Consider the following 25,046-nt stretch of genomic DNA (forward strand, 5'->3'; position numbering starts at 1 on the left):
TGCAAAAAGAAAAGGAATACTTGTGGCACCTTAGAGGCTAACAAATTTATTTGAGCATAAGCTTTTGTGAAGTGAGCTGTAGCTCACAAAAGCTTATGCTCTAATAAATTTGTTAGCCTCTAAGGTGCCACAAGTCCTCCTTTTCTGTTTGCATATACAGACTAACAGAGCTGCTACTCTGAAACATTCCATTAATGCTTTCTATGCAGACTGTGTTTCTTGTGGGCAATAAAAATTCTCTGTAACATGTGTGTACACACATGCACACGCACAAAATTAAACACCCCTCTGCTAGCGACTGCAGTTGGGAGGAATGCGTGCAGCATAATTTAGTACTGAAGGGCTGTCACCTGGTGCTGGCATGTAACATGTGGCTTGCACAACATCAGGCCAGAATGCAATTTGTTTTCGGTACAGTGAATAAAGGGACAAATTACTCTGTGTGTGTGAGGCAGACACACCTAGGTGATAATTTGCTTATATATTCCACTAGCTGGAATGCAAATGCAGTTGTAGTGTAGTGACACCCCATTTTTATATGCAGTTGTGTTTCCCCACATGTGCACGCGCACACACACACACACACAATGCTCCGCCTGTGTATAACTGTGTGCATGGGCATACGGGCGTGGGCAAAAGGGTTGCATGGGTCAACATTTTAAAAGCCCATGGAGAGCCCGGTTCAGCGACTGGATTTCCCTCAGCTTGAGACAACAGGCCCCACCCTGGTCCCCGGACTCGGGCACGAGCCGAAGTAAGAGCGCAGGCGTTGGGCCAGGCTTGGCTGAAGATTTACCTCGTACCCCCTCCCGCCCCCCCCCGAGCTCTGTGGCCCGCCCCTCTGCCATGTGCTCTGCCAGAGCGGCGGCGGCCGGGCGGGGCCCCGCGCGCACGCTGCGTTCTCATTGTCAACGTTCCACCCCGGGCCGCGCGGCGCCCAGCCCTGCCTATCTCTGTGGCACACACGCGCAGAGCAGAGCGAGGCGGCGGCTGCAGTAGCCGCCCGCAGCCCGCACTCCCGGAGCGGCGCGCAGCAGCAGCAGCAGCAGCAGCATGGCGGGGCTGCGCTACCCGCAGCAAGGCAGCTACTGCCGCGCAGCCACGGCCGTGAACCTCTTGCTAGGCGTCTTCCAGGTCCTCTTACCCTGCTTTCGCCCGGGAGAAGCGCAGGGCCAAGGTAAGCGCTGGGAAATCGGCGTCAGGGGAAAGAGGCTGGTGGAATTCGCAGATGGGGGGGGAAGGGGGTTGCTGCTTGTAAATAAGGGGGTGGAGGAGAGCGGAGAGGCTGTGCCCGGGCAAAGCAAAGGCGAAAGCCCTGCTCGAGCACCGACGAGCATGATCGATTTTGATTGCAAAGCCATTCCCTTTCCCTCCATCCTGCTGTGCATGCGATTCGGGCACAGCCCCCAGCTTTGTGTTGGCTGTAATGGTTCCCAGCCCTGAGACAGAGGGGAGAGGAATGAGGAGGACTCCGCTTCCTGCTGCATTGTTTCTGGCTCTGCTGTTGTGGCTGGAGTCCTCGGGTTTGGCCCATCTTTTAACGCTAGAAGCAGTTGCAACCTTGTAACAAACTGCGAGCCAGCGTTACAGCGAAATAAGCCATGAATTCCCCCCTCCCCAAGCCCACGTCCTTGTGGCTCCTTCCCCCGGCTATACCATGCTGCACACACGCTGACATTGCAGAGAAAAGAGACCCTCCTTTTTAATCAGTAGAGGCTCCTCTGGGTAGGCATTAACCCACCCCCTGTTTTGAGTCAGACGCATTATGATCTTTACCCGCTGCTACAAATTGGCTCGGAAGGCACCAGGTTTGCCTGTCCACTTTAGATGTCACCAGCCTGTGCTGCTTTTAATATGGACACTTTTTGTTCAGCATGGGGGAAAAGAGAAACATGAAATGCTGCTGTTAGAGCTTTCCCGTGCATGTAAAATGTGATTAGTTTTTTTAGTGTGTGTTGTTTTGTTTGGCTTGTTTAGCTATTGACCCAATCCCCAGCGTGGTGGAGCTGTGGCAAGCTGAAGAAGGGGAACTGCTGATGCCCACTCAGGTGAGGAGATACGGTGACAGTACTGAGGGGTGTATAGAGGGAGGCGCAGAAGCAGCTTGGCCAGCCAGCCCCCAGCAGCAGTGACCGCTACTAATGTCAGTTTGCCTTGCAAACAAACTGTGTGGCCACTGCACCTGGCAACAGTGCACAAGTCCCCCATGTGATACCATGAATCATAATGGCTTCAGGTTCAGGGGCAGGGTGTGTGTTTGGGATTGCACCTTGCCAGGGTTGCAGCAGCCAGCAGTGCTCACATTTAAGATTACATTGCAACTCTGAGAGAAATAAAGTGATATCAAGCAACCTGTAAAGGAGAGTCTATTACAGTGTTGCTCTACCTCAATTCTGTTTTGGTGTGACAAGCTGTAATAGTGACAGAACAGGTATGTCTGTTAAGTCCTTTGTTTTTTTGCGGAGGTATCCAACAATGTTGCTAATTATAGTGATGGTTTTCTGATGTGGATTGTGGCTTGGCACAGCCATCTTATTTTACATATACCACCAAAGATCCATCAAATGGTAGCTTTAAGCATATGCTGATGTGGGCAGGATTTGAGTTGGAGTGTTAGAGGTTAAAAAGCTCAGTATTCCATTTAGCAATCAAGTCTCGCCTTGATTTCGTTTTCCAGATCTGTGAGACTCAAAAGAAAGAAGTCAAGTTAGAAGGAAGGAAACTACACAAACCACTTAAATGCTTGTAATTGCTTTACAGTCCCTCCTTCTCAGCTTCCTCTTCCCTACCTGAGATATATCAAGTTCAAACTCCTCTAACCATTTCCTCCAGCTTTTCCCTCCCATTGTTTTTACTCCTCTTAGCCCCCCCAACTTCCCTCACATTTTCTTCAATGCTGCCCCCTATGCATGAACTCTCTCTTCTCTCCATTCAACTTTTTAAAACATTTGATCCACTAGGCCTCTCTCAGTGATGACTTCTCCTCATGCACAATATACACTGTATTTGAGACTGAGCCATAATTTGTGTGTGAAGCGTAATGGCTAACTGCTTCTTGTTGGTTCAGTATCCAGCATGGTGACAGCCCTCCATAAATAATAACTTGCAGCAATCGCCAATACTGACATCTCACCTGGGGGTTATTTTTGTTTTTGTTCTGAAATCATTTGCTTTCTGAATCTGACTTGGGCAGCACCATTCTCTTTGTTTCTTAGTTTCTCTTTAAGGTGACCTGCAAGTGTGTGGAAGGAAAGGGATGGGAGAACTGCACTCATGCTTTGGTTTCAGGCCTTTTTGTGCATCACAGGAGAATAAGGTGGTTTTGTTTTGTTTTTGTTTGTTTTTAATCCTACCTGTTTGTAACATTAAAAATGTAGGTCCTGTTTATCCTGAAAGACTATGGATGAATGGAAAACTAGTGGAATGTTGACTTCACAAGTACCAAGAAGGAGAAACTTGATTAGAGCAGATGTGGCTTTTGTTTAGACTCTATAATTCTGTGGGTTTGTTTGTTTGTAATTTGTTAATGTCTGTTTAACTAAAACTCTTGAAAGAAAAGTTTATTTGTAAAGGACTTGGCATTTATTGAGCATAATCCTCTCAATTATGGACTGAAAAAGCTCTAGGTATGCACACAGGCTCTTGAGTCCTCCAATGAAAATGGAAATACATTCTGATTTTTCTAAAATAAAAAACAAGCACATGATTTTTTGGGGAGTGGGTTAAGGAGGGGGAATCTGACTTTCTTTATATCTGTACACAAAAAGAAGGATCAGGGACTCTTAACACAACTTGTTTTTGTTGACAGGCACTTTTTCAAAAGTATCAGCAGATCTCTGTTATAGTTGCTCTTAAGGTCAAGTATATTTTGTTAGTTTCTGCCAGAATCTAAAAAGCAATGGCATGGTAATTAACAATTGGCACTCTGAAAGGCAGACTCAGTACATTGTTACTAAAGGGAATTTTATGATGGGAAGAGTGACTTGGAAAACCCCAGGACAAAAATAACCCTCTTAGCCACCATAGATTCAGAGAGGGGGTTAATATATTTTTTTCAATTTTAAAAATAAATCCTGGGTATGGCTATAAACATTGAAGATGCCAGCAATTAAGTCATCAAGCACTGCTAGTTTGCACTGAACTTTTACTTTGTGGTGTCTGTGGCATATATATATATATATATATATATATATATATATATATATATATATATATATATATATATATAAACTTAAATGACTTTAAAATTGTGGGGGAGTTTATATTCTGTCACATTTGTGGACATAAATTAAGTATAATAGACCTGCAGGATGTTCTGTAAAAGATGTTGCTAGTGTGGATTTGGCTCTATTTACAAGAATTAGCAGATTTCCACAAATATTTGTGGAATATTTAATGGAATAATATTTGTGGAATAAATAAACAGAACATTTTCAGGATGCTGGAATAAACTCGAATAAAAGGGAATGCAATAATATTCATATTCATTTTTATAGCCTATTAAAGTACAACTGTGGGAGATTAGGCAGGTTGAGACAGTGTCTCAGGGACAGAGTGGTGCTAGTAGTTTAATATCAATGCCCTGGTTATATTTGGGATGATGAAGATGATGATTTTTGGCGCACAGGCTGCCAGATGGTAGGGTCCTAACTTCACTTCATGTTTAATGTAGTGTCTGTGGCTAATAAGGTTAATTGCCATCCTTGATTAGAGGGTTGCTGAAGCCTTTGGTGTTACATGTGTAACTGACACTTGGCTGGGTGACATTGCAGTATGTCATTAGCCCAGATATGTTAGTTAAAGCACAGATTGAATGTATAAGGTCTCCCACTTTAAAGCTGTATTCAACTTAGGTTATGTCTACATTGTTTAAAAAAAAAAAATTGCAGTGGTGAGTCTGACATCAGGTGGGGTTTGAGCTATGGGGCTGAAAATAGCAGTGTAGATGTTCCCACCTGGGCTGGGATTCAGAACCTAAGCTCCAGCCTGAGCGGGAATGTCTACACTGCTATTTTTAGCACCATAGCATGAGCCAGAGTCAATTGACCCAGGCTCTGAGACTTGCTGCTGTGGGATTTTATTTTTTTTGTTTTGCAGTGTAGGTGTACCCTAAGAGTGCTCAATCTGAGACAGAGGGACTTGTGTGGATGTGCAGCCTACTCTTAAAGTCCTTGGTTGAGAATTACAGTAAAACCTCAGAATTATGAACACCTCGGGAATTGAGGTTGTTTGTAACTCTGAAGTGTTCGTAAATCTGAACAAAACGTTGTTTGTTGTTTAAAAAGTTTACAACTGAACATTGACTTAATACAGTTTGAAACTTTACTATGCAGAAGAAAAAATGCTGCTTTTAACCATCTTAATTTAAATGAAACAAGTACAGAAACAGCTTTCGTACCTTCTCAAATCTTTTTTTTAAACTTTCCCTTTATTTTTTTTTAGTGGTTTACATTTAACACACTACTGTATTTACTTTTGTGTGTGTGTGTGTGTGTGTGTGTGTCTGTCTCTGCTGCTGCTTGACTGCGTACTTTCAGTTCCAAATGAGGTGTGTGGTTGATCGGTCAGTTCGTAACTCTGGTGTTCCTAACTCGTGAGGTTCTACTGTACCGTATTCCTCTTAATGCAGTGTTGGAGTGGTTGTGACTGATTATTTATACAGATAATACAGAAACTATCCAGTGTTAGCTCAGAATCTTCTGGGTGCCCTGCCAAATATGGGACTCCCCCACGTGCTTTCTAGCCTAATACACACAGCTGTGTATACACTGGATCTTGATTTTGAATGAGTTTTGGAGGGAAGAGATTTCACTCTTGTCATGGACAATACCATTGCCACCTCCATTATGAGGTCAGGACACCTCTTATTTGTTGGTCTACCTCAGGGGTCGGCAACCTTTCAGAAGTGGTGTGCCGACTCTTCATTTATTCACATTAATTTAAGGTTTCGCGTGCCAATAATACATTCTAACGTTTTTTAGAAGGTCTCTCTATGTCTATATATTATATAACTAAACTATTGTCGTATGTAAAGTAAACAAGGTTTTCAAAATGTTTAAGAAGCTTCATTTAAAATTAAATTAAAATGCTGATCTTACACCGCCAGCCCGCTGCAAGCCTGGGGTTCCGTTCATAGAATCATAGAATCATAGAATATCAGGGTTGGAAGGGACCCCAGAAGGTCATCTAGTCCAACCCCCTGCTCAAAGCAGGACCAAGTCCCAGTTAAATCATCCTAGCCAGGGCTTTGTCAAGCCTGACCTTAAAAACCTCTAAGGAAGGAGATTCTACCACCTCCCTAGGTAACGCATTCCAGTGTTTCACCACCCTCTTAGTGAAAAAGTTTTTCCTAATATCCAATCTAAACCTCCCCCATTGCAACTTGAGACCATTACTCCTCGTTCTGTCATCTGCTACCATTGAGAACAGTCTAGAGCCATCCTCTTTGAAACCCCCTTTCAGGTAGTTGAAAGCAGCTATCAAATCCCCCCTCATTCTTCTCTTCTGCAGACTAAACAATCCCAGCTCCCTCAGCCTCTCCTCGTAAGTCATGTGCTCTAGACCCCTAATCATTTTTGTTGCCCTTCGCTGTACTCTTTCCAATTTATCCACATCCTTCTTGTAGTGTGGGGCCCAAAACTGGACACAGTACTCCAGATGAGGCCTCACCAGTGTCGAATAGAGGGGAACGATCACGTCCCTCGATCTGCTCGCTATGCCCCTACTTATACATCCCAAAATGCCATTGGCCTTCTTGGCAACAAGGGCACACTGCTGACTCATATCCAGCTTCTCGTCCACTGTCACCCCTAGGTCCTTTTCCACAGAACTGCTGCCGAGCCATTCGGTCCCTAGTCTGTAGCGGTGCATTGGATTCTTCCATCCTAAGTGCAGGACCCTGCACTTATCCTTATTGAACCTCATTAGATTTCTTTTGGCCCAATCCTCCAATTTGTCTAGGTCCTTCTGTATCCTATCCCTCCCCTCCAGCGTATCTACCACTCCTCCCAGTTTAGTATCATCCGCAAATTTGCTGAGAGTGCAATCCACACCATCCTCCAGATCATTTATGAAGATATTGAACAAAACGGGCCCCAGGACCGACCCCTGGGGCACTCCACTTGACACCGGCTGCCAACTAGACATGGAGCCATTGATCACTACCCGTTGAGCCCGACAATCTAGCCAGCTTTCTACCCACCTTATAGTGCATTCATCCGGCCCATACTTCCTTAACTTCCGTTCACCTAGGCTGGCAGCAGGCTGAGCGGGGCCTGCGGCTGGGACCCCGGCTGGCAAGGGGCTGGTAGCCAGAACCCCAGACTGGCAGTGGGCTGAGTGGCTCAGCCGGCTGCCACTCAGCCGGCTGTCGGTCTGGGGTTCTGTCCGCTGGCTCCTGCCAGCCAGGGTCCCGGCTGCCGGTCTGGGATCCCGGCCCTGCCCACATAGAGTGGGTACCTACCTTCTCCCTGGTTCTAGCCCATTCTCTCTCTCTCTCTCTCTGCACTGAGCTGAGGGTGGGAGTGCACTGAGCACAGGGCTGGGGGTGAAGGAGCGGGCTGGGGGTTGGTGTTCAGGGTCTGGCCAGGAGCTAGAATGAGGGAGGGGGCTCAGGGTTGGGGCAGGAGGTTTGTGTGTGGAGTGCTTACCTGGGCAGCTCCTATTTGGTGCGAGGAGTGTAGGTGGGAATGTGTGTGTGTGGGGGGGGGGGTGCAGGATCTCCCGTTTGGTGCTCAGGGTAGGGATGGGAATGTGGGGGGGTGCAGGAGTCAGGGTGTGGGGGGTGCAGGAGTCAGGGCAGGGGGCTGTGGGTGTGTGAGGAAGGTGCAGGAATCGGGGCAGAGGGCTCGGGGCATGTGAGGAGGGTGCAGGAGTCGGGGCATAGGGTGTGGGGGGGCTGGAGTCAGGGCTGGGATCGTAGGAGGGTGCAGGGGTCAGGGCAGAGGGCTGGGGTGTGTGTGTGGGGGGGGGTGTAGGGGTCAGGGCAGAGGGCTGGGGGTATGGGCTAGGGTTGTGGGGGTGCCTGCAGCCCCCTGCTCAGAGCGGCTTACGGCAGGGGACTGGAGGGGATATGCCCTGATTCCACGCCCCTTGCCCAAGACCCCGACCCCAACTCTTCTCTTCTTCCTTCCCGGAGCAGCGAGCGTGTTGCGGCTCCATTTCTCCCCCTCCCTTGCAAGGGCCATCAGCTGATCGGGTGGCAGGGAGAGGAGGAGGGGCAGGAACCCAGCACGCTGGGAGAAGAGGCGGGGAAGCTCACTTGCCCTGCAGCAGCAGCTAGCAGGACGAAGCTTCTTCACCCTACCCCCACTGGGGCTGGAGGGCGGAGAAGAGCGGGCTGGGGTAGGCAGGATTTCCAATGGCACGCTGCTGCCTGCCAGGTCCCAGCCTGAGTTCGGCAGCAGAGTTGGCGGCTGGGACCCGGCAGGCAGCAGCGTGCCATTAAAAATTGGCTCGTACGCCATCTTTGGCACGCATGCCATAGGTTGCTGACCCCGGTCTACCTCCAGGACAAGTTAGATTTCAGATGGCTGTCAGGAAATGGCTGTTCAGACTGGCAACTCCCCAGATTAACATATTGTCCTACCAGGCTATCTTTTTATCCTAGATTGTCAATGAAGTGTTGCCGAGTTACTCATTCCCTGCATGTTTCTCCCAGATAATGATGATATACAGGGTGGTTTGGATTTAAATCATGATTTAAATCACTAGTCAGGAAGACTCAATTTAATTATGGATTTCTACATAAAAGTGCATTCTTATTGGTTGTTATAATCTCAATACATATTTTTCACAACTCAGAGATAGACGTAGGTTTCATTTTTAGAAGGTACACACTATACATTTTTAAAGTGATTTATTTTGAAAACTTTTCAGATTAGTTTTACAGCTATATCAGAAAATGAATGATTGTTTGGTTATTTCATTTACCAAAGGTAGTTGAAGCAGATATTTATGAAGTCACTGGGAGGTGAACTATCTCCAACTCAACAGGTTAATCATTAATATTTGAGGATTTTCTTGCCATGCTGTATTAGGAGGAGAACATCACCAGACAGACATTTTAAATTGTTTTATTTAACTAAAACAACGTTATGTATTCTGGGATTTTTTTCTTCAACAGCAAACATATAACATTTTAACAAAACAAGCGCATGAATTTTTGAATTTAGTTAAACATTCAGGTTTTTTAAAATCAGGTTTGTTTTTGTTAAAATTGTTTAACTAAAATAGTTAAATGAAATATTTAAAAAAAACAAAAAGTAAATCAACTATGTCAGCCAGGTCAACATGAGCAATTTAAAATATTAGCTTCTGCAGCTAACTCAGTCGTCTTCATCTTCATTTTCCCTGTTTGTTCATAATCTGGAAAAGAAAAACAAGCTTTCCTGTTTTTTCAGGTCCCAAACAATTTCTCAATTTGGAATGAATTAGTCCAAAGGAAGAAAATATTCTTTCTACACCAGCAGAAGAAGCTACTGCTGTTAAAAGTGAGATTATCATTTCAACAATCTCTGAATCCAAGTGCTTAAGTGACTTGCACCAGTTCACTGGTGTGACTTTCTTTAAAACATCAGCAAACATACATTTCTTGAATGGTTCTTATTCCCAAACTGGGTCTCTTTTACGGCCTGCTACCATTATAAGTTTTCCCTTCTAGCGAGAGAATGGTATGGTAGATCTCAAATCAATGAAGGCTACGCTCAGAAAGACCTCAAGACTTCTGGAATATGCTGCTCAAACAGTTTCACTTTGTTTCTCCTGCCTGTCCCTCCCTTCTCACATTTATCTCCAGATCTATGCTGCCCCCAACAATCTTCTATTCGTTGAACTTTTTGGAACTTTGCACTTTTAGAGAGAGGTAAGGGATTGACTCTGTGTACACAAATGTGCAGAGGGACAATAGGGTTGAGGTCTGTTATTTCTCACATCTATATATTTATTTATTTAAAATGTTTTTGCTGTTAACAAGCATGTTATCTCTGGAGACACAAATCCACAGTTTAAGAACTGCAAAACTAAGCATCTCTAATGGTATCTTCTAGACTGAGCATGGAGTTCCTTTGGGTAGATAGAAAGATTAACCTAAATAATCTATACAGAAGCCCCTGGAACCCCGTAAAATTGGGTCCCTAATCCATGAACTATTGAACAAAACTTTTCCATGAACAAAACTTTTCTTAAACATTACATGACTATATTGTCTCATACTATAGAATTAGAATTTATAATCCCTATTCCATGATGAGATATCTTTGAGCTATAATGCATTTTAATTAAAACTATATTTTAGATTGCTTTTTTTGCTCAAAAAGCATTTTATCAAAAAAATGCAATTTTAAATTTTAAAAAAATCCTTTTTTTTTTTTTTTTTAAATCATTGATTTTTATTCACCCTGCTGATAGCCTTTGACAGCTAGAGGAAGGAAGATAGTATTAGAGCTAGAAGGCATGTTCGAAGTCATGAATGTTCGAGGTGTTATGCCATGGCTTTACCACAGATGCGGAAGGATATCTTCTCCACACCATAATGAATGTGAAGTCCTGAGCAGTAGGACTTAAAGAAGGTAAAGAATGGTGAAGAGCCTGGAGATACACAGTGAGACAACAGAGAATCAGATTTTAGGTTTTCATGCTTGTTAAAGGCTGTGGATAATACCACTTAGAATCAGACTGGATTACTAGCCTTTGTTGTGACATAGCTATTTTGGAGGGATTAAAATTTGAAATGGAGGTTCTGAAATGCATAGGGAACGCTGGGAAACTGGATTTATCTCCCTCCTAGTTGGTTGAGTCTAGTGGGGGAAGATGCTAGCTCATTTATCAGAGGAGATTAACCCTCTTCAGGAGTTTCAGATGCTAACATCTCTTGTTACGCTGATGCTGAAGAACCATCTGTTGAGGTTGTGAATTTCTAACCTCCCTTTTTAAGGAAAGTTTATGAAACGGTTTTGAAGTCCTCAGATTTTCTTAATTCCTGTCAATCTTGTTGCAGGCGTGATATGATATGAAGACTGCACTTGTCTCATAGGTTCGTTATCTGCTTCTGGAGATGGACAAAGATTAGCTGTCTGTGCTGCCTTTTAAAAAAAAAAAAAAAATCTATCCGATGCTTTTAATGCCATTAACCAATGATATATTGATGCATTTGTTGACCCTGGCAAAGATAGAATTGTATTTGAGTGCTTGTCTTTTTCCTTCTTCATAGGCCCCTGGCTAATACTGAGCAGCTGCTCATCTCTTCAGGGATTCTTTTCTGCCATCCATTGCTCAGTAGGTTTGTGAAGCTCTGTGGGCTTTGTTGCCCCATAGCTCCGAGTTTCCATTTTATTGGACCTCGATGATAGTTAATCTCTTCTTCAGTGTCCAGCCAAAATTGGAGTTTGAATCAGAGATTCATCCTGGGTTAGAGATAGAATGGGAAAACAGCTGGAGGAAGTCATAAAAGTTCTATCTTTTCATTGTGTGGCGTTTTCCTACTTTTTGCTGTTCAGGTTTGCAGGTTGAGTATCTTGTGGGACTTTAAGATGGTGCTTCAGTAACCAAGAAAACTTCATATCATGTTTTGCTTTGCAAGATGACTGACCTTTTCATGCAAATGTTAATCTAACTAATGTTGTCCTTTACTTGGTCAATGCAAATTGGATTGTTGCACCCTGTTTTGCACTACACCTGAAGACCACTTGGAAACACCAGCTGGTTCAGAACATACCTATTTGCCCATTTAAAGGGGTTTCCTGCAACAAGCATATTAAAACAAAGCTCTGTTTCATTTCAGTATGCAATTCAAAGTGTTTTGAATTACAAATTATCATGATTTGTGCCATGTATGTTTTGGAGACTATCTCTCTTCTCATGTTTTATTTCAGCAGTTGAGATCAGCTGTGATGCTTGAGCTCATAGGCCCTAGAAATGTTTGTGGGCTTCTGTGTTCATTGGAGAGTCGTAGATTTAGGAATTTGCTTCCTTGCCTTTGGTCAGACAAATGCCAGAGTTTGTCGACCTTCAAGGTGTTTTATGGTCTGTTTTCTCAGACTTTGGCTAATGAATGCATTGAATAATCACCAGTACTTTGAAGGGAACTGATTGATCTTTGTGATTTGGGAGTGTTTAATGTTGATATTGGTTTATCTTTAATTCTTTCTGTATGCTTTTAATCATTTGAATTGTACATGTGCATAAAATTCTGAATAGCTGCATTTGTACAATTGGAAATAAATACATTGGATCGAAGTTTGGAAAAGATAATGGATTAACCATATTAAGTGGCAATAAAATCCTAAATCTTGGTTAGATGTTGTTTAATTACTTAAGCATGTAGAATTTCTTTGTACTGAATGGAGCTACTTAATTATTTTATAATTTCTGTCTTTTTATTAGTGAATCATGATTGTATCTGTTTCAGTGGGATTAGAAGCACAGTACATTTCCACTGTACACTGTAATGATATTTAAATCCTTACACAGTATTTTTTCTGTTCATTAGGCTGATTCTGAGGAGGATGTGGAAGAGCATCCACAAGAGCAAAGGTAAGTAAAACCCAACTTAAACCATGGATATTAGAGCTCATCTCAGTTTATAAAACTGCATTATACACTTTAAAATGCATTCAAGTGTCACTGGACAGATTAGTTTAAAAAAAAAAAAGTATTCTGACGTATTACCTTGTGTTTTATAATAAACTTGAAATGTCCATGACATTAATGTTACAGTACTTATATCATTGTTAACGTTAATTAATGTTAATACAAACTAACTGTTGTCAGTGAAGCCAGATGTAAAGTACAATATATACCAGGCTCAGAAAAATACTCTCTTGCCTCTTTTCTTCCTAATTTTTTACCTTAGTTGTGTTTGATTTTCATGGTTTTTGCACAAAAGATTTTTACATTTGAAAATGGACTTTATGTATCTTTCATAGCGTGTCTGTTGTTTGAACTTGTAATGGGTCAAATCTCAGTTGTGAATTATAATAGTCTCACAGTGTTGTGAGTGTTGTTAACACTTATATATTTACAGTGATAGGCATGATAGAAGAACTGGTGGGGGAGAGAAACAGTCTCACCTTGTTATTATAGATCCAGATATTTCCTCGATTTTTCAGTTTCTTGAAATTAGATAAACAATAAAGTTTTTAAGAAATGTAGCTCTTAACTATGCTGTTTCTTTTAATGTCAGTCCTTCCATTTTGAAGGGTTGGGTAGTATCTAGGGCTGCAGATTTGTCACAGCATACTTACCCAAAGTCATGGAGTGGTCGCGGTAAATTTAGTTAAAGTCACGGGTTCAGGGGAAATGGTGTGTAAAATCATAGATATGAACATTCAACTATACATAAATACTTCCACAGTAGTCTGTCTACTGACGCAGGGAAAAACCCATCCAGGATACAAACTCATGGGAGGTCACCACTAGTGTTCTTCTCCATGCTGCTGCCTCCTCACCCTACCAAAGGTGCACTGACCGCCTGCAGCAGCAACCTCCACCCTGGCACTGGTACTCTGTTCTCAGCCTGATGAGGAGGGGAGGCCCTGTGAAGTGTGGGGGAAGAGACCTGGAGAATGAGTCCAGCCCAGTGAGTAGGAGGAGCCCTTGGGGGGGATGGAAGAACAGGCTCACCCCACACTGGTGGTTCCTGTCCCATAGGGTTGGGTCCAGCTCCCCGCTCCAGGTGTTGTGACCTGGTGCACAGGGTCTCAGCATCGTGCACATTTGGTCCAGTCACTCCTTCTGTCATTACGACAGGAGGATGGCCAGGCAAAATTTAAGTGAGTGATGCTACGATCCCATGCTCCAGGACTGGGAAGCCAGCCCCAGCCCTGTGGGACAGGAGCCATTGCCATGGGGTGAGTGCAGGGTGGACTCGCTCTCCAGGCCCTCCTCCCAGGCTTCCCCTCCTCACTGGGCTGGTGTGGGCTTACTTTCCAGGGTCTTCCCTCTGTATGGGGCCGGCGATCCACCATTGTCTGGGAAATGCTGCTTTATTAAAAAGAACAGGAGTACTTGTGGCATCTTAGAAACTAACATTTATTAGAGCATAAGCTTTTGTGGACTAGAGCCCACTGCATTGGATGCATAGAATGGGACATATAGTAAGAAGATATTTATATACAGATATAGAGAAGGTGGAAATTGCCATACAAACTGTAAGAGGCTAATTAGTTAAGATGAGCTATTATCAGCAGGAGAAAAAAAAACTTTTGTAGTGATAATCAAGATGGCCCATTAAGACAGTTGACAAGAAAGTGTGAGGTTATTTAACATAGGGAAATAGATTCAATATGTGTAATGACCCAGCCACTCCCAGTCTTAATTAATTAACCTCTAACAGTTTGTATGGCAACTTCCACCTTCTCTGTATGTGTGCATATATCTTCTTACTATATGTTCCATTCTATGCATCTGATGAAGTGGACTGTAGCCAACAAAAGCTTATGCTCTAATAAATTTTAGTCTCTAAGGTGCCACAAGTACTCCTGTTCTTTTTTGCGGATATAGACTAACACAGCTGCTACTCTGAAACCTGCTTTATTAAAGTCATTCACACAAAGAAAAGTCACGGTATCAGTAATACTTTTAGCACTGTGACAAACCCACAACCCTAAATAATACACAATTTTTTTCACATATTTTGTTTTCTCTAAGTGTCCAGATTAAAATACTTGGAAATCTACCAGTGAAACAGTTCTGTTCTTTGGTACACATTAGTGTGGGCACATCTTTCAGTGCCATGTAAGTCGTACAGATTACAGGACTTAAAATAAACAAATGTTTTAGATATAATGCAACAATATATTAATAGCTGCAGCTATCCACAAAAGCTTGTTTCATTCAGCCAGTGATTAAATGTGGGCAAATGCAGGATTTCATTACCTTGTTAATTATTTGTGGAGCAGGGGTTGTTGGGTGATTTGCATCCCACTGCAGCCCTCTTCCAGGTAAATTTTTTTCCATCACGAGTCCTGCTACTTAGGATATGCAGTCAGGAGCCTGCCTAATCCAGGACAGAATCAAAGTTATCTCTATTCTCTCTCAAGTCTAGAGAGTGGTAAAACTGGCATTTGAAATGGAATAGCACAGTTGTTGGTACCTCTACCTGTTGTTGCTTACAGTTCCTGCCCATATACTACATGTGATTCCTAGTCACAATATGGCTGATAACTTTACCTTGTTTTTCCCTCCAAAGAAGGGCCAGATCCTTCAGTTGTTACTCAGACAAAACTTCCATTGATAACAGTGGGAGTTCTGCCTGGATAAGGACTGAGGTTTTTGTCCTGCTGTTTGTGCCTGTGGCCTATAAGATTTTTCCATGCAGGATTTTTAATACATCTCGAAGCATTGCTGAGATGAAGTCAGGACCAACTGAAGATGGTGTTGTGCTTCTAATTAGTTGCCAGAAACATGGGGCTTGGGGGAAAAAAACATCCATTGATGATTGCTTTTCCCTGTAGGTTGTGTGGCTGGCTCAAAGGGCACTGGTAATAAAAATATTGGTAAAAGATTAAAATAGTTCCTGAGATTGTGATAGGTCCTGTGACCAATTTTTAGCTACTCAGATGTTTTAAAATATCTTAATGGCTGATCCATCTCGAATATGGATCTTTATGAAAGTAAAATTTGTCAGATGCACTGCACGCTTAAACTGTTTTCATACTTGAATGCTCCAGGAAATCTATCTATATAGCTCTAGATTTGCATGTGTCCTTTAAGCTGTGTTTTGTATTTTCCTGCATATGCAATAGTTATTTGGACATTATGAATAAGGGCTAGAAAAGATAGTTGAGAAAGATAGTAATAAGAATAGTATCAGAGGGGTAGCTGTGTTAGTCTGTATCCACAAAAACAATGAAGAGTCTGCTGACACCTTAAAGACTAGCAGATTTATTTGGGCATAAGCTTTCATGGGTAAAAAACGCAAGCTAAAAGTAGCAAGTATAACAGAAGCTAATGGTGAAAGTGAATTAAAGCGGTCTCCAGTGCTGAAGAAAGCAGACAGAGTTATGGATCTTGGGACACACACACAGAGATCTTCCCAAAGCATTACATAGTCTGCAATGTCTAATGCTAAGTTAATGGGTTCTTTTGGGAGCTTGTTAATCTAATTTTAGAAAAATGATCACTAAGGCATTACAGTGTATTAACTGACTTCCTGTACATGTGCATCTCAGAAACATCCATTTGAGGTGTGTTTTGTGTTGTGTACATAAAAGGAATAGATATGATTTATTATCTTTGTACCCAATTTTCTACATAGGCTAATGCCAAAACCATATTTAAAAAAAAATATGGAGAGGGTTGCCAATTTGTCATAAATTTTGGAAAGAACCTTTCTTTGACAAGTCAGAAATGCTTGTTTGGAGTTCTGTGGGCTGGCAGATGCCTGGCATAAGTGTGGGGGGGAGAGGGGAGAGACTAGTCGGGAGGGGAAGAAGATGGTGCTAGTTACCTAGGTTACAATTCCTGCTTCCCTGATTGCTTGGTCTCTCCTGGGCAGTGTTTTCTGGCTACCTGGATCAAGGTCAATGTAGGAAATGCTGACAATGTGTAGTTAGATGGTTGGACATGCTTTTTTGGAGTACATTCTTCAACCAAATTAAAAGATTCACTTACTCAGAAATAACCTTTTATGTTACAAGTTTATTAAAAAATATCTCCTGCATTTGTAGAGCTGGAGGGAAAGCTCTCTAACAAAAACAAGTTTGGCATAGGCTGTTACCAGCAGAAGAAAATCAATGACAAGCGCTGACAGTTATTTCTTCAAACTGTTGAAACTTAAGAGTTTGAACAGCTGAAAATGGACAAGCAAATACTGCTTGTCTGAACTGAAGGAAGATAACGCCTGTAATACTGCCCAATTTGCTAAAATAGAGAAAGATAGAGTACGATAAGCTGTGACAGATCTTGTGGCCAGGCTTAATTTCGCTGAGGGTAAAAATGAAAAACCAGAAAGTGAAGTTGAAACTATTAAAAGAGGTTGCATGATAAACCAAGCTATGATAAAGGCTTTCCCTGCCAAACTCCTATAATTTGGGGGGAGGGAAAGACCTAAACTTGTAGGATCAGAGGCTTTTTAGAATAGTCTGCTTATGAGGATTAAACTGCATTTATTTTTATTATCCAGTTGTTTCACATTAGAACATGCACATCGAGTAGCCAAAGATATTGGAAAGTCAAATGATAAACAGAGACAGACATCATTGAAATTTCTATATGTCCATTACAAAGTCTCCAGCTAGTCTACAGGGAAAAAGGAAGAAAGTTTTCACTGATTTATTTTAAAAACTGAGTCTTTTAAGATTTTGAAGGAGAAAAGGCTTTTTGTTCTTAGTTTTTCATTAGGGATTTTATAGAAAAGTTTGCCCTAAAATTACCCCTCTCATTGATTAATGTGCGTAGAAGGAATGTTGCTGTACACTTTTATATCATAAAGGCACACAATAGAGAAAGGGAAGGACTGCAAACAGATCTATCTTTTTGTTGTTGTTGCAATATTATAGTAGTAGCAAATAGGATAGAAGGTATTTTACCCACTTTAACTTAAACAGATTAGGCATCTTTGTTTTGTGTCGACAAGGCTCAGATAACATAAGTCGTGTGATCCACTTATCTCAATCAAAGGGTTTCATTGTGTTGAACTTTTTCCCTTGGATATTGAGAGGGCATTTGACCTGGTGGAGTGGGACTACTTACTGTACTTGAAGATATGGACTTTGAATTGTTTACAAACTCCCTAAGAATTCAGTGGCTAGAGTGAGTTGGTAGTTAGAATTCTTACCCCTTTCACTTGTCTAGTCTAGGAAAAATACTCTTGTTTATACTGGTTTTTGCTTTATCTGTGTAATACCACGTAAGCCTTGGCAAAGGCATCAGAGATAAATATAGGAAGAGAGAATAATAAAGTAGTATTGTATGCTGCTATCACTTAATTTTTCTTGGAGTTGGTCATTGAGATTTAGTTTATATTAGCAAAGTATAATGAGTTAGGTATTCTTGAAGGATTTTAAATATTCTCTTATTCAAAATTCATTTATCAGTTGCCATCCTGAGGGATAATAAGATGGGGGTTAAATTCCCAATAGTTCAGAGGGACTGAGAAACCAATGAAGTATTGGAGGATTAATATATGCACAGATACTAATGCAATTTAGTTGTAATTTCATACTGAAAAGAAGACATGAAAAATTGGCATGCTTCACATTAGTTGATTTGGATATTAACATGCTAGCCTATAAATGAATGTGTTGCCAAAGACAAGTCATCTATTCCATAATTATAAATTCATAGTGCTGAGACCTAGTTCAGATTATCTGTGAATACATTTAGAAGGGCAAGAAATTTAGGGTAGCTAGTGATGTATTTTAAAAAATAAAAGGGACAAGTACTCCTGGCCTTGATATTTTAATTCCTAAAGGTCCATTTTTTTGGGGGGAGGGGTGGGAAGGGATAGTGGCACTATAACCTATAATACACTCTTAAGCATTGGAGAGATATTGAGCAGACTTCAAATCTTCATAACAGCCTCGTGGAACTAATTTTTTTTCTATATATAGATTACTCAGAATATAAACAAACCTTTCTTATATTACTAAAAATAAAAAATGCAGTTAATTTTTTTTTAAGCTTAAGCCTTTTTACTCTCAGTTAACTGGAGTTGCAGCAAATTGAAAATTGCCTCCAGCATATACAGAATGAATCCAGCTTTTGTGGTATAGTATGAGAGCAGCAGAAAATTATCTCATCAGTTAATTTTTCCTTTTTAAAGTAGCAATTGCAGACTCCTTATGGCCCCACCAAATTGTCAGGGAATTGGTAATTTCAGTTCCACCGCCACTGGAGTGAAGGGGTTATTTCAGAGTTATATTTTGTTTTACAACATTTCTAAAAACCAAAAACAGTGTGTATATGTTCTCTGAACAGAAAGATTTAAATAGATGCCTGGAGCCAATGTGGAGGAAAGTGGGATTTAATCTGCAATTGGTGGAGTTACTATTCCAAATTAAGCTAAACTGGAGTGTTATTTTGGATATAATTTGTAAAATTTACTCAGGAACTCCAGCTGGAGGTATCTTTATTTTATTGCTGTTTACTTCTTTGGGCTAATACAGTAGAAAAGCTTACAAGGTTTGGCTGACTGGAAGACTGTCTTTTGCTGCTCACTGGAGAAAACTACCAATGTGGTTTGCAAAAGTATGGTAAATTTTAATAATGCAGAAACAGATGGCGGTGAAGGGCAACAACATTTCTAGAACACCTACACACCTTTCTGGCTTCCTTGGTTGGCGGTAGCTATGGTGAGCAATCTGGCATCTCCTCAGTCCTTCTTTCTTTTATAGGGCTTTTTGTCTTTCATATTTTGTAATTCAGTCACTGATGAACTTTACCTTGGATTGCACAGCTGTAGTATCAAAAACAATCCTTCTTCCAAACTATTTATCCTACTGTAATTGTTTTGGAGAACCATACATACAATGTGCTTGTTACTTCCACTGTTTTATTTGTCTTCATATTAGCCCACACAATTTACTGTTGTGTTTTTATTGTATGTTAAATTAATAAAAATCTCCTCCACTCCTCCTCCAAAATATCTTGGAGATGATGTTCCTGTTAAGGCATATAGAAGGACCTATATGGTGTTTATAGAACAGTGGTTCCCAAACTAGGGGCACCGCTTGTTCAGGTAAAGCGCCTGGCGGGCTGGGCCGATTTGTTTACCTGCCGCGTCCGCAGGTTCGGCTGATCACAGCTCCCACTGGCCGCGGTTCGCTGCTCCAGGCCAATGGGGGCTGCAGGAAGCGGTGCGGGCCGAGGGACATGCTGGCCGCCCTTCCCACGGCTCTCATTGGCAAACGACTCCCACTGGCCGAGGTTTGCCAATGGGAGCTGTGGGAAGGGCGGCCAACATGTCCCTCGGCCCGCGCCGCTTCCTGCAGCCCCCATTGGCCTGGAGCGGCGAACCGCGGCCAGTGGGAGCTGTGATCAGCCGAACCTGCGGACGCGGCAGGTAAACAAATCGGCCCAGCCTGCCAGACGCTTTCCCTGAACAAGCGGCGCCCCTAGTTTGGGAACCACTCTTATAGAAGAAAAACAGTCCATTAATAATAGGTGTCTTAAATGCTCCACTACTTCCTAGGAAAAACTTGCTTGATGTGTCTTGGTTTGTCTTTCATCCCTTGATGCCAGCAGGTCCAGAGAGCCTTGCATTTTTATCCATTGCTTCATTTTAGGCTACCATATGTTTATATTTAGAATTTCATAGGGTACTGCACAACTTATTTACAAACAGGAGGGCTCATCTGCTAAAAACAATGTATGTCTTCTGACCTGGGGAACAAGAGACATGAGGTTACTCCCAAAATGTATTAGATGGCAGTGCAATATGCTAACAAATGAGTCATCTGGCCAACCCATTTTTAAGAGCATTAATCAAAGTCAGAAGTTATAACACTGGTTCAGGCCAATTGTATTTTGTTGTATGCCAGATTGTACATCTAAATTCCATGCCTTTCTAGGAACTACAGTTAATGGAATATGATCCATCCACCATAGTCTGAAAAAAACTGTCAAACTCCTACCTTCATCTTAGATTCTATTTGATATTGTGGTGAAACACTGTGCAAATGATGAGTCACCTAAATTAATCTTACTAATGCATTTTAGCTTTTGTGATAGAGTGGGAAAAATGCAGAATCAGTACTTGAGTTGGAAAAATAAATGCTGTTATGCGCCTCTCTCTCACCACACTGAACTTTAATTAGCTGGAAGATGCATGCTGTCATCCCAGGGCACACTTGGTCTGTAGACTTACTTTCTCACATAAGCTTAAAGTGGACTTTCTCAGCCCCCTTGGGTGACCGTCCACTCTGGAGAAACAAGCAGAGGATCAGGAGTTAATCTCCTGAGCTCTAATCCTGGTTCTGTCACTTGGCTCAAGGTGTGGCCTTGAGCCAGTTCCCTCCCTCTCTGCCTCAGTTTCCCTATTTGTAGAATGCACTTAACCCCACAATACCCCTGCCAGTTAGATGAATGTTAACTATGTATTGCTTGAATACGTCAAGAGCTATAGTGTTGTATATGTACTAAACTGTAAATCTGCTCTCTTCTGGCAGTATGAAATGTGTTTTAAATACATGCATAAATAAAGCAGTTTTCTAACTTAATGTTGGTGTTTTTTCTTTTATTTTCATTGTCTCCCCTCTCTCTCCTTTATTCTGTTTTTTTTCTATTGTTTGTATTTCCTCTATTCTCCCTCTGAATCTTTCATCCATCTCCTTAAGTCTACCTGTATTCCTAGCCTTCTCCTTATCAATCTCAGTTCCCACCCCCAGTCCCTTGCTGTCCGGGTCTATGGCAGTTGGTCAATCTGGTGACCGATATGGCAATATCCTGGAGTATACTGGACAAATCTTATTGAATTGATTTAAAGTATTTTAGGAGTTCATTGTTTTAAAATGCAAATGTTTATGTATTATTGTATGTAATGTCTCTAATAGGGAGACGTGACTGGTGTAAACCCTGGGAGGAGTTAAGAGCTTCGAAGGACAATTTGAAACAATGTGAATGTTTAAAATTAAGTGGGTTTACCAGGAAATCTCTTGAGGAAAGCGAATGTAGATTTCCCCCCCCCTTTGGTGATTCAGGTACTCGGCTTTTTGACGCTTCTCCCTGAGGAGGGGACCTTGATCTGTTAATCACCTGTTAGGTGAGGACAAGATCAAAAGCCCAAACTGTATAAAGGAGTGATTCAGAGGTTCTTAGGTGTGCTTGTTCTGAGCCAAGGCAGTTATGAACTTGTAACCGCAGAGAAACTTTGTGGGGTTTGAAGGACTGATCCTTACCAGCGTTAAGGGTGATCCTTGGTAAGCTTATGAGCCTGTATGTAGTTTTTCTTATTGTTTTTGTATGTGTTCTCTGTAATGCTGTCACCTTAAGAATAAAGGTGTTTGCTTAGGAAAAGCTTTGCAGTAACTGACAACTGTGGGCAATTATGCTGTTTGTGGCCTCTGAGAAGGTAAAGCAGGCCTGTTTAGGTGATCTGACTTGCTGGGGATGGTGCAGTCTGGAAAAACGTCGGTGAGCAGGGGGAAAGATGCAGGTCTCCTTCCAAGAGAGGTGATTTGCTGGGGGAGCTGGAAGTCTAAGAGCGAGTGCTCTTTGTGACCACAAAAGGGGAATACAGATGCACTGACCCTAAACTGTGACAAGGCTCTTCCTGCCTTTCCATCGCTTGTTTGTGTGGAGTGTGAATTCTTCAGGCTAGCGCTGGACTTTATGCTGCTGTGTGTTCTGAGACTCAGCTCACCGGAAGCATTTTTTATGGCCTAGGCGCTCAGATGCCACATTGAGGAGCACAGTATAAATGGCTAGATAGAGTCCTGCTAATTTCTGTGCTGCAACTGCACTCAGCCATGCCTACCTTCTGGTCTCTGCATCTCCTGCCTCCCTTTCAGCCAGCTGCCAGGGTGGGTGGATTGGTGGTGGCTGAGACTGCCTCCTCTTTCCTCGCAGGGTTCACTCATTGCCCTGCTATCTTATCTGAGTGATCCAGAGGGAGTTGGGGAGCTGCCCTGAGGGCAGGGCATACCGAGCAAGGGGCTGGGGAATAACAGCAGAACCCTTGTCAGTGCTTGTTGCTGCTGTGAAGAGCAGCTCAGCCCCCGGACTACTGGAGACGGTGGTAAGGTGTAGCGGTAAGAAGGAACAGGAAGAACGATGTGATATGGGGAGTGATCAAGGAAAAGAGGACTGATGGTATGAAGGGTGGAGATGGAGAATGGATGCTGTGTTTCGGCTATGGAAAATTGATATAGGGAGGAGGGTGGATATATTTGTGTTGGAATAACTGGTGGATATGAAGGCAGTTGAATAGTGGGCCACGCAATTTGTCATCGTATGGAAACTGTGTGTGTGTGTGTGTGTGTGTGTGTGTGTGTGTGTGCGCGCGCGTGCGCCAATCTTTGTGCAGTTTTCCTCAGGCTTGTTTCTGATCCCTCATAGACTCATCTGGCTGTGCTCCAGGACCCAGCCCACCTGGAGTTCGTGGTCCTTAGAGCCTGAAAAGTTCTACTCAACAGGTCAGGGGCATCCTTTCTCAATTTCTCTGGGTCTGCATTGGTTCTGGCCCTGACTCCAAAGCAAGAGCAGAGAAACCCCCAGAGTGTTATAGGCTGTTAGTGTCGCTATACAGCAGTGAAACAAGTTGACATAGTGCCAATTCAATATGCCATATGACTGCACACTGTCCCACTTTGAATGCTATGCAAGACCATCATGCACATCTTAAATTCTGTGATCCCTGGAACAAAATGTGTATCTTATTAAACCTAACCTACCTCGTTTGGAACAATAATGATAAATAGAATGGATATATTATTTTTAAACAAAGGAAATAGGATTGGTTGGGTAGAGGGATAGCAGGGGATAGCTTATATTTGAAAAAGAACATACAGAAAAAATGCTACTACATGACATGCCTGTCATCACTCTGATCATTTTGTCTTTTCTTTCCCTTATCCTTATTTACTGTTTTTGTATTGTACGTTGTTCAGTCCAGAGATTCTCTTCCTGTGTGTGTCTAAGTAGCCCCTAACACACTTCATTATTATTGCATAAGAACCTAAAATGTGCTAAGGGCTGTTTAGACACATAGGAAAATGCAGTAATTTAATATTATTATTATTATTTTATTTAATTATATTTATTATTGCATAAGAACCCTACATTAAAAATGTTCATGTTAATCCCAAACTCCACCATCTGTTTTTTTTTGGATAAATAACCATATGATGGGTTGATATAAAATGCTTTAATTTTACATCACTAATTCAGAATGACTTATTGATTTCTTTTAAAATAAAATGTAATTTTGATTAGTCGGTACATAAATCCAAATGTGGATCGGAGGCAGTAAAATTAAAGATGCCTACAGTGCTAGGTGGTTTTAACTGTTCAGATAGGGACAAATGAACACTGCTACATTACATTTATTAAGATTGTTCACTTTTTCACCAAATAATGAGAAATTATTTTTTTTAAAAAAAAACCCCAGAGGAATATAACTATTTATTCAGCAGATGTCTAGAAGCCCAGTCATTTTTATTAGAACTGAAATCAACAAATTACTAAAACAGACCATGCTAATTTTATTTTCAACTAATAAAAATCAAACTATCTGAAATCTCTTGACTTGTGTAATAAAATTAGCATAAAACAGGAAGCTTACATTCCCTGCTTCCCCATATCAGTTAGTTTATTGCATGTTGATTAACTTAATCCAAATGAAGAAAATATTCCTCCCCTTCAGGAAACTCAAGTGAAATCAAAACCTACTTTCCCGCTTTAACCAAGTGCCTCTGGGTGGCTGGCTCAGTCACTTCTTCCAGCCAAGTGGAAGGTCAGCCAGCAGATGGTCTCTGTACCAAGGGTGGCTAGGTGTAGAAAGTATATCGGCATAAACCGCTTCAATAATTAGCAAAAAGAAAAGGAGTACTTGTGGCACCTTAGAGACTAACAAATTTATTAGAGCATAAGCTTTCGTGAGCTACAGCTCACTGTAGCTCACGAAAGCTTATGCTCTAATAAATTTGTTAGTCTCTAAGGTGCCACAAGTACTCCTTTTCAATAATTAGGTATATGCCATGATAATTTGAGTATAGAATGTGGTCAAAAAAGCGAAGTGCTTGTTTCATTTGTTTCGTTACAACTTTCAGTGTAACCTTTATTTATAAAGTCAAACCTAAGTTTTTAAATATCTAGCTAAACTGGGATAAATGTTAACTTGTATCCACTTTGCCCCATAGCTAGTTAGGAAAGAAAGTTCTTCTGCGATAGTAAGTTACTACTGAGTGGTCAGCTTATTATTTTGGTCACAGCAGTCACATCTAACTTGGACAGTGGCAAAATGATATTAAGAAATACTGTATTTGTTGTAGTATTTTCCTATTTAATTCAGTGAAACCTTTTTTTATTTTAAACTTCACTTTTTTAGCTTTATTACACTTTACTCTTACTGTGTTAAATTTGTTGAATTCAGAGCAGTCACTGCAGGG

General features: G+C 41.8%; 1 protein-coding gene across 10 annotated transcripts in view; it reads left to right on the forward strand.

The window, feature by feature from the left end:
- Positions 1-630: 630 nt before the first annotated feature.
- Positions 631-25,046, forward strand: part of TMEM131L (transmembrane 131 like) — a 117,491-nt gene continuing 93,075 nt past the window's right edge. For 2 of the 10 annotated variants that reach the window (XM_043513167.1, XM_043513170.1), the window contains exons 1-3: positions 968-1,177; positions 1,978-2,048; positions 12,488-12,531. In XM_043513167.1, coding sequence (XP_043369102.1) covers positions 1,054-1,177; positions 1,978-2,048; positions 12,488-12,531 — 239 coding nt within the window. In that variant the 5' untranslated portion in view covers positions 968-1,053. Of the gene's footprint in view, positions 1,178-1,977; positions 2,049-9,407; positions 9,492-12,487; positions 12,532-25,046 lie in introns of those variants that run through there. The other 8 variants (XM_038398703.2, XM_043513171.1, XM_043513169.1 and 5 more) reach the window with 8 other exon arrangements.

Source organism: Dermochelys coriacea, chromosome 4 (assembly GCF_009764565.3).
Source record: "Dermochelys coriacea isolate rDerCor1 chromosome 4, rDerCor1.pri.v4, whole genome shotgun sequence".
Lineage (NCBI taxonomy): Eukaryota > Metazoa > Chordata > Testudines > Dermochelyidae > Dermochelys > Dermochelys coriacea.